Source organism: Penaeus monodon, chromosome 38 (assembly GCF_015228065.2).
Source record: "Penaeus monodon isolate SGIC_2016 chromosome 38, NSTDA_Pmon_1, whole genome shotgun sequence".
NCBI lineage: Eukaryota > Metazoa > Arthropoda > Malacostraca > Decapoda > Penaeidae > Penaeus > Penaeus monodon.
The window spans coordinates 18,447,649-18,460,290 of NC_051423.1; the positions used below are offsets into that span (position 1 = coordinate 18,447,649).

Consider the following 12,642-nt stretch of genomic DNA (forward strand, 5'->3'; position numbering starts at 1 on the left):
AGAAACAAGGCTAATAAAATTTGGGCTTATATAAGAAAGTATTTGTCATTGTTTTTAACAATAAACAGAATTATTTGAATATTTGAGTACAGATGGTTTGCTTGAAGTACTATTTAGTACTGTGAAAGTAATGGGTTTGATACTGATGACTCCACCTTTCAGTTCTAGTTTAAGAAAAGTGGATTATCAGTATTTGGGGAGAAATTTAAGTGATATACAGACAAAAATATCATGCTTTTTATCTACAAACATTTCAGGACTAGTGTTTCATAACAAGCAATTATGAATTAATTTCTTCAAACTTCACGGGCAGACCTCTTTGAACCACAAATTTCTTGATAGCAAATTGAAATTTTGAGTAGAAAGTACATGCATTAACCCATTGCCGACGGGTGGCATGTACGCACATGCCATGGCATGGCGGGACCATCTGCCGGGGGCACGTCCTAGGTATGTATGGACATGCCATGAATTTTTTTTTTACAATCACGGCAAAAGATTATTTTTCTGCCAGTGAAAGTGTGATTAAGTCGGTTTTAACACTTTATCATTTTTACCATGCAACAAACAAAAAAAATGCAACAAAACGACGATTTCAACTCCATGATGCCGCACTGCTTATTTTATTTGGACTATAGACCGAATAATGATCAACTATGGAGTCTATATAACAACAAAAATACCCTTCAGTCTCGATTTATCAGGAAGTTTGACAAGTAGAGACTTTAAAAAATAATGAAAACTGAAAATACAACATATCTTTGTAGTATTACGAAGAAACAGCATGGGATGCTGGTATTTGGCATGAGTGGTCGCGCATGCTAGGGTGACGATATAAGCCCCCGGCAGCAAGGCCTGGGCCACTATGAATACTACCCGTCAGATAAGGGTAATAGGCTTCACACAGTAAAGTTCTTGCCGCATGGAGCATATCGGAAAAATGAGTCGTTGCTAAAATTATTCCCAAATGCATGGAGGAAGTAACAACTAACACACCCTTACCTTGGTCCTCAGCCCTTGCCTCAACTAATTTTACCTTTTTTTTTTTTTCCTTCTCTTCATCTGTCAACTTACCATAGTTGTTAACTCATTTTTACTCATTTCACCACAATGATTTATCATAATGCTGTGTGACCTTTGATGTCTAGTAAATTGATTTATTTTGATCATCACCACTCTAGAAATCCACAAACATCACCAAGTCCCACCCTATTGTTATATTTTGAATACCGACGAATGAAAATTCTGTGGCATCAACATCTTTGTTTTTGTGGCAGAATTTCTCTTGCTCCGTTTTCCATTTGCTCATTCACTGTCTGTCTGTCTATTAATGACTTACTATGTTTTGTTTAAATTTTTCTGTCTGATCACATTTCCATGCTTTTTTCTTCAAAATCTGACATGCCTTTTCATCTTGTCTTGGGGAAACCATATGTATTTACATTGTGGGAAAGTCCAGTTTGAAAAAGACTGTTAATAACAATAGTAATATGTACCATTAACAATCAGTTGTTTCATAGTATGATTACCCATCAAAATTGCCTATAAGAAGGTAAATGTCAGTCTCTTCAAAATTTAAAAACCGTCTCTTCTTTTGAGTACTAAAAAAGAAAAAAGAAAAAGAAGAAGAAGAAAAAAATAAAATTGGCGACCATCACTGAAATGGTTAAAAAATTGCCCACGTCTTATGGCAGTGTCTCAGATATTGCTGTCACTGAATTTAGCTAATGTTTGAATAAAGAAACCCCCCCAATCCCTTGCCCGTTGTTGTCGAGGGGGGGCTTAGGAGGCGGAGACTGGGACCCAATGATGGGGAACTCCCACTCCCCAACCTTGGGACTCAGCCCTCGACTCAACTAATTTTGCATGGTCTTTATTTTCCTTCCCACTTTTCGTTTCTGTCCCTTCACCAAACACTTCTGCTATCCACCTCCTAAGGTGTGAGAGCCGTGCTGAAAGGATGAAAGCCTGACTTTGTGCCAGTCCTGAACGGCCTGAGGGAGCCATGGGCACGGTATTCCCCTGATTTAGTTATCTAGCCCTTACCCCTCAAGGTGACCCTGAGGGGTGGACTGTTTTTATCCCCAACATAATCCAGGCTTACCATGGCCAGTAATGAAAACTTATCCCCACTATTAGGGGCAATGAGGCTTGCCCCTTCATCAAATAGCCCCAACGATGTAAACCCACCAGATTCCCTGACCCCAGGCTCTCCTTTGACCACGGCTCCGAACACTGCAATAACTACCCCCTCATCAATACCTACTAGTACAGTAGCCAACAATCAACCCTTAAGGAACATTTCCACTCTCCCAGCAATCTCAACTTCAACACCTCTACCCCCACAACCTCCAACATCAACCACCCCATCCTCCCTTATTAATACCTTACAGCCTTATTGCCCACCTCCCCATAACACTACCTCCCTTAACACTACTCCATCTTCGTCACGCCCCCGCCCTTCGACTACCCCTATCTCTACAACAATTTTGAATACCCTCTTCAGCGCAGCCAAATGGGACCGATTTTTCGTGATCCCTCCCACAGCTCCCTACTCTGACAACACCCTTCTCTTCCAACAATGTCTCCAAAAACAAGTAGGTAAAGTCTCTTTCCGTAGCCGACCCAACCACTCCCGTCTTGTCACAGTAACATCCGAAAACCAAGCTATAGCATTAACAAAACTAACTGACCTATATGGTAACCCCATCCTTGCAGAACCCCATCCAACCCTCAATACTTGCACCGGAACAGTTTCAATCTCCCCAGCAAATTGCCCAATCTATGACAAAGATTGGTCAGACTGTGGAGAAGACCTACTTGCCTGTCTCACAGACTATGATGCAACATCAGTACAATGCTACTCCATTCCCCCCAGAGGTCATCGAAAGAAACCCACTAATATAGCCAAAATTACCTTCCGTAGACATGACCTTCCCTTTAACGTCTACATAGGAGGAGAATCCCTCCCTGTTCGTCCATACCAGCCTCCTCCACGTCAGTGCCAAAATTGTTGGCGGCTAGGACACCCAGCCAAACATTGCACGTCGACGTGGTTTCTCCCTTACTCCTTACTCCAGTAATACTGCTCATTCTACCAATTCTCCTAAACCCACCCCCCCTACATCTTTACACCCCCCTCTTCTCCTCCTACCTTCCCCAGTCAAACTTTTGCCATCCTAAGTCCAGACACTCCAATCTCTACTACAGATACTTCAATCACCACTACAATCCCAACACCTTCCCCTCTCCCTCCTCGCACTACTCGTAACAGACAGAACAAACGTTCCACCCCCTCTTCCCCTACCACACAATCACCTCCACCTTCCTTTGCTCCTATGCTTGAGACACCAGTCCTCTCTTCCCCCCCCTCACAAGAAATCCTTTATCCCCCAAAACTCCCGAACCAACTCAGAAGAAGAAACCATTGAAAATATTCAAGATTACCTAATGAAAACTGACACAACTTCCAAATCTTACAACTCCTGCTCCTTCCACACTCCAAGTAACTGCTGATATCCATCCTCCTCCTAACGATATCCCCCCTACACCCTATCCTCCTACCCCCTCCCAACACAGCCCATCCCCCAGACCCCAACCCCACCCACATTAACCCTCCCACCATCCCCTCTTCCCTCCCACTTCCTCCTTACGCACGTGAATCCCTTATGTAACTCATTAACTCTCATAAAGTCAATACACACCACCAGACACTCCAATCCCACACATCCTACTGCCGTGCCCACGTTTTAAAACAACTCGTACCTCTGCTTTCCCTCCACCTATCCCCCCTTCACCGACCTCCCAACCTATCAGACATCCTTACAGAATCCCACACTTTTTGCTTCAACAACCTATTCTCTTTCCTCAAACGCATACATATTCTTCATCTAATCTCACTCCTTACCACACCCGACCCTAACCCTTTCACTCACCAATTCCTTTGCCCAGCTTAGACAACTAATCACTAACTCAACCACCCTTCCCTAACATTAACTATAGTGCTACATGACCTTAGATGTCTAGCACATTTATCTTGCTTTTAACCATTAACCATTGAATAAAGAAAATAAAAAGTTGTTATAAGCCAAAGCCGAGATTTACAAGTCTGGAATTCAGTACACATTTTTCATCAGCTTGTGCATGGTTTTGTTTAAAAATACGCTTCATAAACTGAGCTAGAAAAAATACACAAGATGTCCAAGGAAACATTAGTATCACAAAGTGTACTCTATAGCCTAAAGGCTGTAGAGTATACAAATAGAGTATACAAATGTATAATGTGTGGAAGTGTATTTCAGTAGTGTACTGTGGTAGAATGGTGGGAGTGTGGTATTGTGGTTGAGTGGTAAAGTGGTGGGATTGTAATGTTTGTATCATGGAATATAGTTGAGTGACAGGTTGTGGCAGTGTGGCTGTTGGGTTAAGTGGTGGAGTGTGGCAGAATTGTGGTGGTAATATAGTGGAGATGGGCAGAATAACAGATTGTGGCAGAGTGGTGGAGTGTGCCCCAGTGGTGGAGTGTGGCAGAAGCAAGAGAACTGAAATGAGTATCACACTGATACCACCACCAAACAATACACACAATGTGGGAATTTATGAAGTGCATGGGTCACTTTATACCTTATTTGAAAGTAATTTTTCAATGCCGTGCACATCAAAGCACATATTAGTATGTAGCGTGGACAGTCATTTCATTCCTCCATTCTTGTGAAGAGAAATAGAAAACACATGAAATCCGCACATGAGCCACTTTTCACTGGTAGCCATAAAAAAATGGTGACCGCCACATTACTCTAGCTTGCCACTAATGATAATGGTTATCACTCCCATTTAAAACAATAGTTCCTCCCACTCCTTTGATCATAGCCCAGTAGCTCTTTGAAAAAATTGTAGCAACTATCCACTGACAAGAGGCTCCTGTGTGGGGGGCTTAATTCTCTTGCAACTAGAAATTATTATGGACTCTTTACTTGTCTTTTATAACCAAGCCTAAGAAGAGATAGGTGTTTTGTGAGCTGCATGTAGAATGAGTGATCCTGTAATATTTCCCTTGTATTTGATATAAGAAATAACCTTGATCTGACTGCCTCTTGACTTAAATATTGGCATATAAACATAGTCCAGTTTATTAAAAAAAATACAAGGTGTAAGATCTTTCTCTAGTGAAAAATTATGCTACTTTACCTATAACTAAAATAACAGACATCAAAATCAGTTGCCCTTACTGAAAAAAGAAGATTAATCAACTTTTGAACAGCAGCTGGGAATAATTTTTAGTCTGATAAAGCAGATGTCACTAATAACAAGAAAATACCTTACGCAATACGGTGTATTAAATGAAATATGTATATATTTAAACATTTTCATATACTATATTTTGATGAAAAAGGATAAAACTTCAATGAAAGAAAAAACACATATCTATCAAATTTATTTACATTAACATCTAACTTTTTTTTGCAAACATTAAAATATTCTTCCATCAACACCTTCCACTTCTGGTACCTCGTCAATCTTCTGCATGATTTCAACACGGTTGATCCTCAAGAGGGTGTGTGTTTCCCTGTTAACTGAAAAGGAAGAGAGAGAAAAAAAAAATATACGTGTACATTTTTCTCATTAACTAATAATCACTGGGGGTAGGGCACTGAGGGAGGGGGACTTTTCAATTATCATCCCCTCTTCTTGAATAAAAAACTGAAAAGCATGTAATATCAGCCAATATTAACCTAGGAAACTAGAAAGAAGAAAAGAGAGAGAGAAAAAAAAATTACTTCATACATGGACACTAAGAAACTAAGAAAAATTATTGATTATACAAAACATGAATTTTATACTAATCTTTCCATGGCAGGGAGTGTAAGATAACTTGGATAGCTATGTATTCTCATTGGCAATTTATTATGAATATTTAATATAATAATCATTCATACAACTTTAAGCATCAAAGGTAACTACAGAATTTTTAGATCACAGTCCTGCAAGTCACTGGACTTTAACTAGCTTCACTGTAGTTTTGTTTTGTTAATGCTATAAGTATTTAATTTAATCTTATTATAACATTATTAACCTGAAATATCATGTATCTCTGAATATGCAAAAATTAAAACCACGTTTTAGACACACATGATACAAAAAGAGATCACTTCACTTTGTTGGTGTGGCACAGTGAGTGCAACTGTATCTGAAATAGGCCCCAGAGGCAAGCCCAGTCGGCACACATACTCCCAGGAACGGAGGCCAAGTGCATCCCAAATTCACCCAGAGGCATTGGGTTAATAACATAACATGGTGGGAAGACATAATATGACATACATGTTTTATAGGTTGCCTTTTCCCCCAGTGCTAAGAATAGATGGGGTCCTAATCACTCACAGCACCAGACATGTAGGATAGAAAAGGAGAGGAGAGGAGAGGAAAAAGAATGGAAAAAGAAAGGAAAGAAGAAAGGAAAGAAGAAAAGAAATGAAAAGAAAAGAAAAAAAAGGAAAAGAGAAGGAGGAGGACAAGACAGAAGAGGGAGAAGAAAAAGACAGAAAAGGAAGAAGAAAAAGAAGAAGGAGAAGAAAAAAGGTAATATATGCTTTAAGTATTTCTCCTCACATAGTGAATTATCCCAAAGATTCATAAAGCACAGAGGAACCATAAAGTGACATTTGAGTCATCTTATAGTTTACATATAGATTAAGAGATGTGCTGCCTAGAATGACTTCTTTCTAATGATAAAAGCCAGAGTAAATAAATAATAAAAACATATAGGAAAATAAAAGCATCACTCAGAACTGCACTGCATACAACAGAAGTAGCGTTATAGCTGCAGACTCTGAATGTGTTGTCATGAATCACAGTAATATTTGGTCTTAAAGGAATCTTTACAGTCACTAAGCATGTACCAGGCATATATATCTGGCTTTTGTCCATCACTGTAAATAATAAATTACTTACACTTTGTCTTCCTTGAGTTCTTACGCCTCCTATTATAGAAATAAATTCGGCAATGAGACAAGGTCTTCTCTACAACAGTTGCCTCCACATTTACCAAGTCCTTCCTCAGCAGTGGCCGTCCAAATAAGCTGAAGTCTTGTCCACCCACACACAAAACCTGCGAAGATGACTGGTTAAACCTATGTTGCTTTCAAAACTCACTCAGGCAATCTTCACCCATATAAAAAGTGACAAGATGTCATTTCTAACTTTTTTTTAGTTTCCTATCTTTTTACAGCTTAGGCTAAGTAGTCTAAGAAAAGCAAACTGACATACTGATAATAGCTAATCCTAAATGCACAGAAAATTCCTAGACATTATATAGTCTTCAAAATCATTCACTAAAAGTACATTCAAAACTCCCTTTAGGAGAGGCAACCTCTTGCTATTCAAGTAAAAACTACTTGTAAGACTCATAAACCTCATCTTACTTTAGCATATGACTCATAAAACTCATTTTACTTTAGTGTAAGACTCATAAACTTCATCTTACTTTAGTGTAAGACTCATAAACCTCATCTTACTTTAGTGCATGACTCATAAAACTCATTTTACAGGACTCAAATCAAAACCAAACCTTCTCTAATCTGATGACGTCTCCAATGGAGGGCGGGAAAACACCCTGCACAACAACTAAATCCTCTGTCGTTACCAAATGCTGATGGCCGTGGATATAAACAACAGCAAATAATCTCCCATGACTTCTTTTGACGATCTGGTTATTCACCTTGCTTATCACATCTGTGGGAACAGAGTTTGATGTAATCTAAGACAAATGCATTAAATGTATATACAATAACCCAAACATTGCCCAGAAAATGCTGTGCTCAATTTCGAATTTTTTTTAAAATATTTCTGCTCTGCTAGTGCTTAGCCACAAAGGAGTCAATTAGTAGACCTTGTGACCTTACCTGATTTCACCTTTCCTTGAATTTGGGAGATTTTTTTTTTCTTTTTTTTTAATAATGCTATTAATATCAATGGTGTTATTCTTATTATACACATTATAATTACTCTAATACTATTGACATAAGTAGTGGCAATATAAGAAAACATAAAATATTTTAAAAAATCAAAGAAAAGGGTAAAAAGGTGAGGCAGGTAGTACTCATAATTGGCTCACTGGTGACTCAGTACAAGTGGAGACATCTATGTGTAAAAACAATTGAAAGAGAAAACTCAAAAGTATGGCATTTACGTACATGCCATGCCCATCGATTTGGGGTTAAGCTACTCTTAACTTTTTGTTTAAATCCTTTGAATAAAAATATCTCATTTGCAATATCTACATGTAAAATATATATACACAATAGAATATACAGATTGGCCTTGATTTATATAATCTTAGAAAAAAAAAGTTGGTTACTGCTAACCAAAATCTGACTTAGAGAAACATACTTAACGCACTGATGCCAGGAGAGGAAGCACATGCATGCCATATCAACCGTGATTTAAATTTATCAAATTTGTTACCACATAGAAGGCTCGACACTTCACTCTCAAGGTGTCAATTACTAGGCCTACCTGATCTCACTTGATTACATCATTCCCTGATTTTTGGGGGATTTATTTATTTTTTTTTTAAATTTTAATACTCTTACTGTTATTAACATTAAGTTACCAATACTAATTGAAAGAAGAAGTAAGATCCGGAATGGTAATTAATTTAGTCTTTGATGTTTAGCTGCCTTCATAGCAGTTTAAAATCTATATCAAAATAGACATCACAGATTCTATTTTTATTTATATATTTATTTATTTATTCAATTTTAATTTTTTTTATTATTATCTTTTAAAATAAAATATGCTCTTACAAAGTGGCATAAGTTTTTGCCAATTAGTTTGTAAGAATAATACTCTTTACACTTTCAAGAAAAAAAAGACAGAAAATGAAAAAAAGAAAAAAAAAGAAAGAAAAAAAAGAAAAAGAAAAAGAAAAAGAAAAAGAAAAAGAAGAAAGGAAAGGAAAGGAAAGAAAAGGAGAGAAAAGTTAAAGAAAAGAAAAAACTTGGATCACTATGATGGTGAGATTATGAAAAGGTTCCTGGCTTTGAGGGCATTGTGAAAGGGTAGAAGCTATTAACTTTACATGGTAGATAGGCTAACTATTCAAAAGAACAATACACATTTATTTAAGATATGCAACATATCTTTTAATCTTTTTGCATGTGTAACACAAAATAGTAGCTCCTACAGTGAAGTCCAGTAAAGGTGAAATTTAGGCAGTCAGCTCCCCTTCCTACAAGGCAAGCAGAGTTGTAGAGGAAATCCACAATGACTTGAACAAACCTTTGAAGAATGACTGCCTCTCATATTCCATAGTGGAAGCCTGAGCGTCACAGTTCTGACTGGTTACTCAGAGGTCTTGGATAAACCCTTGTCTAGAAAGCTAACTTCCATGACCATGGGGAAAGAATTAATGTTGTTCACATCATGATCCTCCAGGACTACCAGAATTCAGCTAAAGCCATAACTGAGACACTGGGGATTACTTTTGAAAGAGTTGGCCAAACTGCAAACTGCATGAAACCCTCTAAAAGTTCAGATTTTGGCTGCAATTTGGTGGACCATCCTGCTTTAATTTTCAGATGGCCCCCTCTGACGGCCACCTATTCCAACAACTGAGAAATACATAGAAGAAATGGAATTTGACTTTGACCTTGAAAAGATTGTAGTTACCGAGGTATGGTATGGTATTTTTAGTTTAAATAAATTGAATATTACTGCAACAAGTGTATGGATCTGAAAGAGAAGTATATTGATTAAAATCATAAGCCATTGGTCCTACTAGATTTTCTATTACCAAAGCCAGGAACTTTTCAGCACCCCTTCATAAAGATACAGTCAAATGGTAATTATAGGTTTCAAGCTGCTTGTTTGTATGCTTATATGTATGCTATTGTGTGTCAATAAGTATATGTTTAAGTAAGTTAAGTAATCTCACATGCACACATTTTACATTTACATGGCTGTAAATGTTAAACAGAATGTTCAATCTCTACTCATGAGAAGCACAGATCAAAACTGATTAGATATTGTAAATCACTAATTGAGGAGGAGGGAATAAAACCTGAATACAGTCCTTAAAAAAAATTGTGGGCCATAATAATCATGTGGGTAGTTCTTCTGATGGATAGGTAACTAGAAATAGCCGTACCTCAATTTTCATACCAAGATTCAGACTAGTTGAAAAATCTATAACCATTTATAGTAATATAAATGCAATCAATATATATATTTTTTATGATACAGTCTACTAATGTCCATTAGTAGTTCAAAATTTGGAGAGGCAAACTTAAAAATAAAAGAAATATCACTGGTAATACTACATCATACTATAATCAATAATAATGTAATTATCATGAGAGATTTACTCACTTTCAGTAAAAAGATCTTGTTCTTGTTTGCAGTCTTTAACAAGTTCTTGCTTAACACTCTGTTGCACAAATGGAGGAGTGAAAGATGGTGTTCTGAGTCCACTGACTGCTGACAGGAGTGGTGATCTTCCTACAGCATGGCCAATGATTTTTCCTGAAAAAAATAATTGAGATATGAACATGAAACAGTTTTAAATCCATTAGAAAAATCTGCATTGCCTGATCTATATTCAAAAGCACTTGCATGAACAATTTAAATAATCAACAGATTCTTTGGATTGATTTTCCATCTTGTATGTTATCTAATTCTTGGTAATTACCCAGAATTAGACTGTTCAGAGATATAGATTTATAAACAAAATTTTGATTTATCTTGATGGTATGGATGCACTAAACTATGGCAAACTGGAAAATGATAGTCTTGTAGAGAACAAAACCCATATATCTATATCATTGATGTGCTTCCTCCTACATAAAGATTAATATCTACTTCCTCCAAGTCACATTATCAAGGCATTATGTGCTGCATCTGCATTTTCAACTTAGAGAACAAAATTCTACTAGTCGAAAAGTGTCTTAATTTTTGTTGAAGTAACTCTTCCATACACTTTCTTTTGCTGAAATCCTGATTGTTATCCACACACAAAAAAATCTTCTTACTTAAATAGCTTGAATTCAAGAGGTCTTAAGCATGATGAAATATCAAAACGAAACGTTACAATATAGATGAAATAAAACGGTGACGTTTCCAACCCGACAAGTGTTCCTCATCTGATGTCGTAAAAACCGAAGCAATGAACCATTTAACCAATTTTGATTTACTAAGCCTGTTGAGGAGTTTGAAACGTCACTTCTACAATTCATTCATATAGCCATAATGTTAAATCTCATGTGCATAAGTTACTGTGTTCATTACGTGAACTGTTTCTTGAATGGGGCCGACTAACAACATTCAAATTCTCACTCACACTTTCCTTCCACGAGTGACACCAATACACTACATTTCTCCGAGATGAAAATGTATCAAAAGTCATATTAAACTCCACTCACTGTTCCCAAGTAAAGCGCTCGAAGCTATTTGAGTCGGCCTGAGCGCCCTCAAGAACACGGCAGCCGACATGTTTGTTGATCTCCGACTCCGTTCGCGTAGTGACCGGATTCAAGTCGGATTCCTTTCCTTTAGGCTTTAATTCTGTGATTCAATTTCTATGGAACTTGGGAACCGAACTATCATTTTGCGTTAAAATTTCCTTAACGCAATTCTCTAATTTCTATGGAACCTTGAGGATTGAATATGTTATTATTATATTATTATTATAAATAACGGAATTATATCCATGTTTCTTGATCTCCACCTCCGTTCGCATAGTGACCGGATGCAAGTCGGATTCATTTGCTTTTAGGATTTAACTTGGTGATACAATTTCTATAAAACTCGGGGATTGAATTATTATTTTGCGTTAAAATCTCACTGGCGTAATTCCATGATATCATAACATTTATGAATATTGGGGATTTCGTTATCATTTTGAGTTTGATTTTATTCGGGATATCATATGATTGTATATCCTGAAATTATGTTGTTTTCATGGGAAAGAGGGATATTTATTGTCGATCAAATAACTATAAATGCATTTACCTATGAATGTATTATGTATGCTAAATCGTCTGTAATTAAAAAGTTAAATTGGGCATTTATTACGCTGACAATACTGATGACAGAAATCTGCATATCCACACATATCTGTAACCAATATATATGTATAATCCCCAAACGTTATTTACGATGTGAGGAAGTGAATGCATATATTGAAACCCACGACTGTCACCTGTACTGGACACTTGAATCATTATTATTTAATTATCATTAGTGGTCCCTAGTACGGGGGGCTGCGTATGAGGGGGAAGGGGGGCAGGGGGAGGGTCGACTGCTAGCCTCTCCTTCACTTATGAGGCGCTGTTTATCTGCCTGGCAAAAGAACGGTGCAGGTCTTAACGTTAAGACTTATTTTCTTTAACGTTAAGGGTTGGGATGCCAGGAAGACCTATTGGCCTATTGAAGGCCTATTGAAGGGGGAAAAGTTTCTAGTTAATATTGTCTGTTTTTTTTAATTAGTACACTTGACTGCGGGACCTACTCCTTTATTTTATCAAACCCTTACGAAGGATATTTATTTTTTCTAAGGGAGCAATAGCATTTCGACGTGAAAACCAAGTCCCCATGTCACAGGAAATCATAAATAATGAAAGCACTCGCCTTTTAAAGAAGAAAACCACT

General features: G+C 37.2%; 1 protein-coding gene across 1 annotated transcript; it reads right to left on the minus strand.

The window, feature by feature from the left end:
- Positions 1-5,417: 5,417 nt before the first annotated feature.
- Positions 5,418-11,571, minus strand: LOC119596489 (39S ribosomal protein L21, mitochondrial-like). The gene is made up of 5 exons (XM_037945761.1): positions 11,415-11,571; positions 10,366-10,518; positions 7,565-7,728; positions 6,949-7,105; positions 5,418-5,573 (listed from the first exon to the last, which is right to left on the minus strand). The coding sequence occupies exons 1-5, from the start codon at positions 11,482-11,484 to the stop codon at positions 5,470-5,472; spliced, it is 648 nt and encodes a 215-aa protein (XP_037801689.1). The 5' UTR covers positions 11,485-11,571; the 3' UTR covers positions 5,418-5,469.
- Between the last annotated feature and the right edge of the window lie 1,071 nt (positions 11,572-12,642).

What these genes read in the sequence shown, in the direction of transcription:
- LOC119596489 (XM_037945761.1), bottom strand. Translation starts at nt 11,484, where the DNA reads ATGTCGGCTGCCGTGTTCTTGAGGGCGCTCAGGCCGACTCAAATAGCT. An exon ending in GAGCGCTTTACTTGGGAACA is followed by an intron (nt 10,519 to 11,414) that starts GTGAGTGGAGTT and finishes TATTTTTTTCAG; the next exon opens with GAAAAATCATTGGCCATGCT. An exon ending in ACAAGATCTTTTTACTGAAA is followed by an intron (nt 7,729 to 10,365) that starts GTGAGTAAATCT and finishes CTGTTCCCACAG; the next exon opens with ATGTGATAAGCAAGGTGAAT.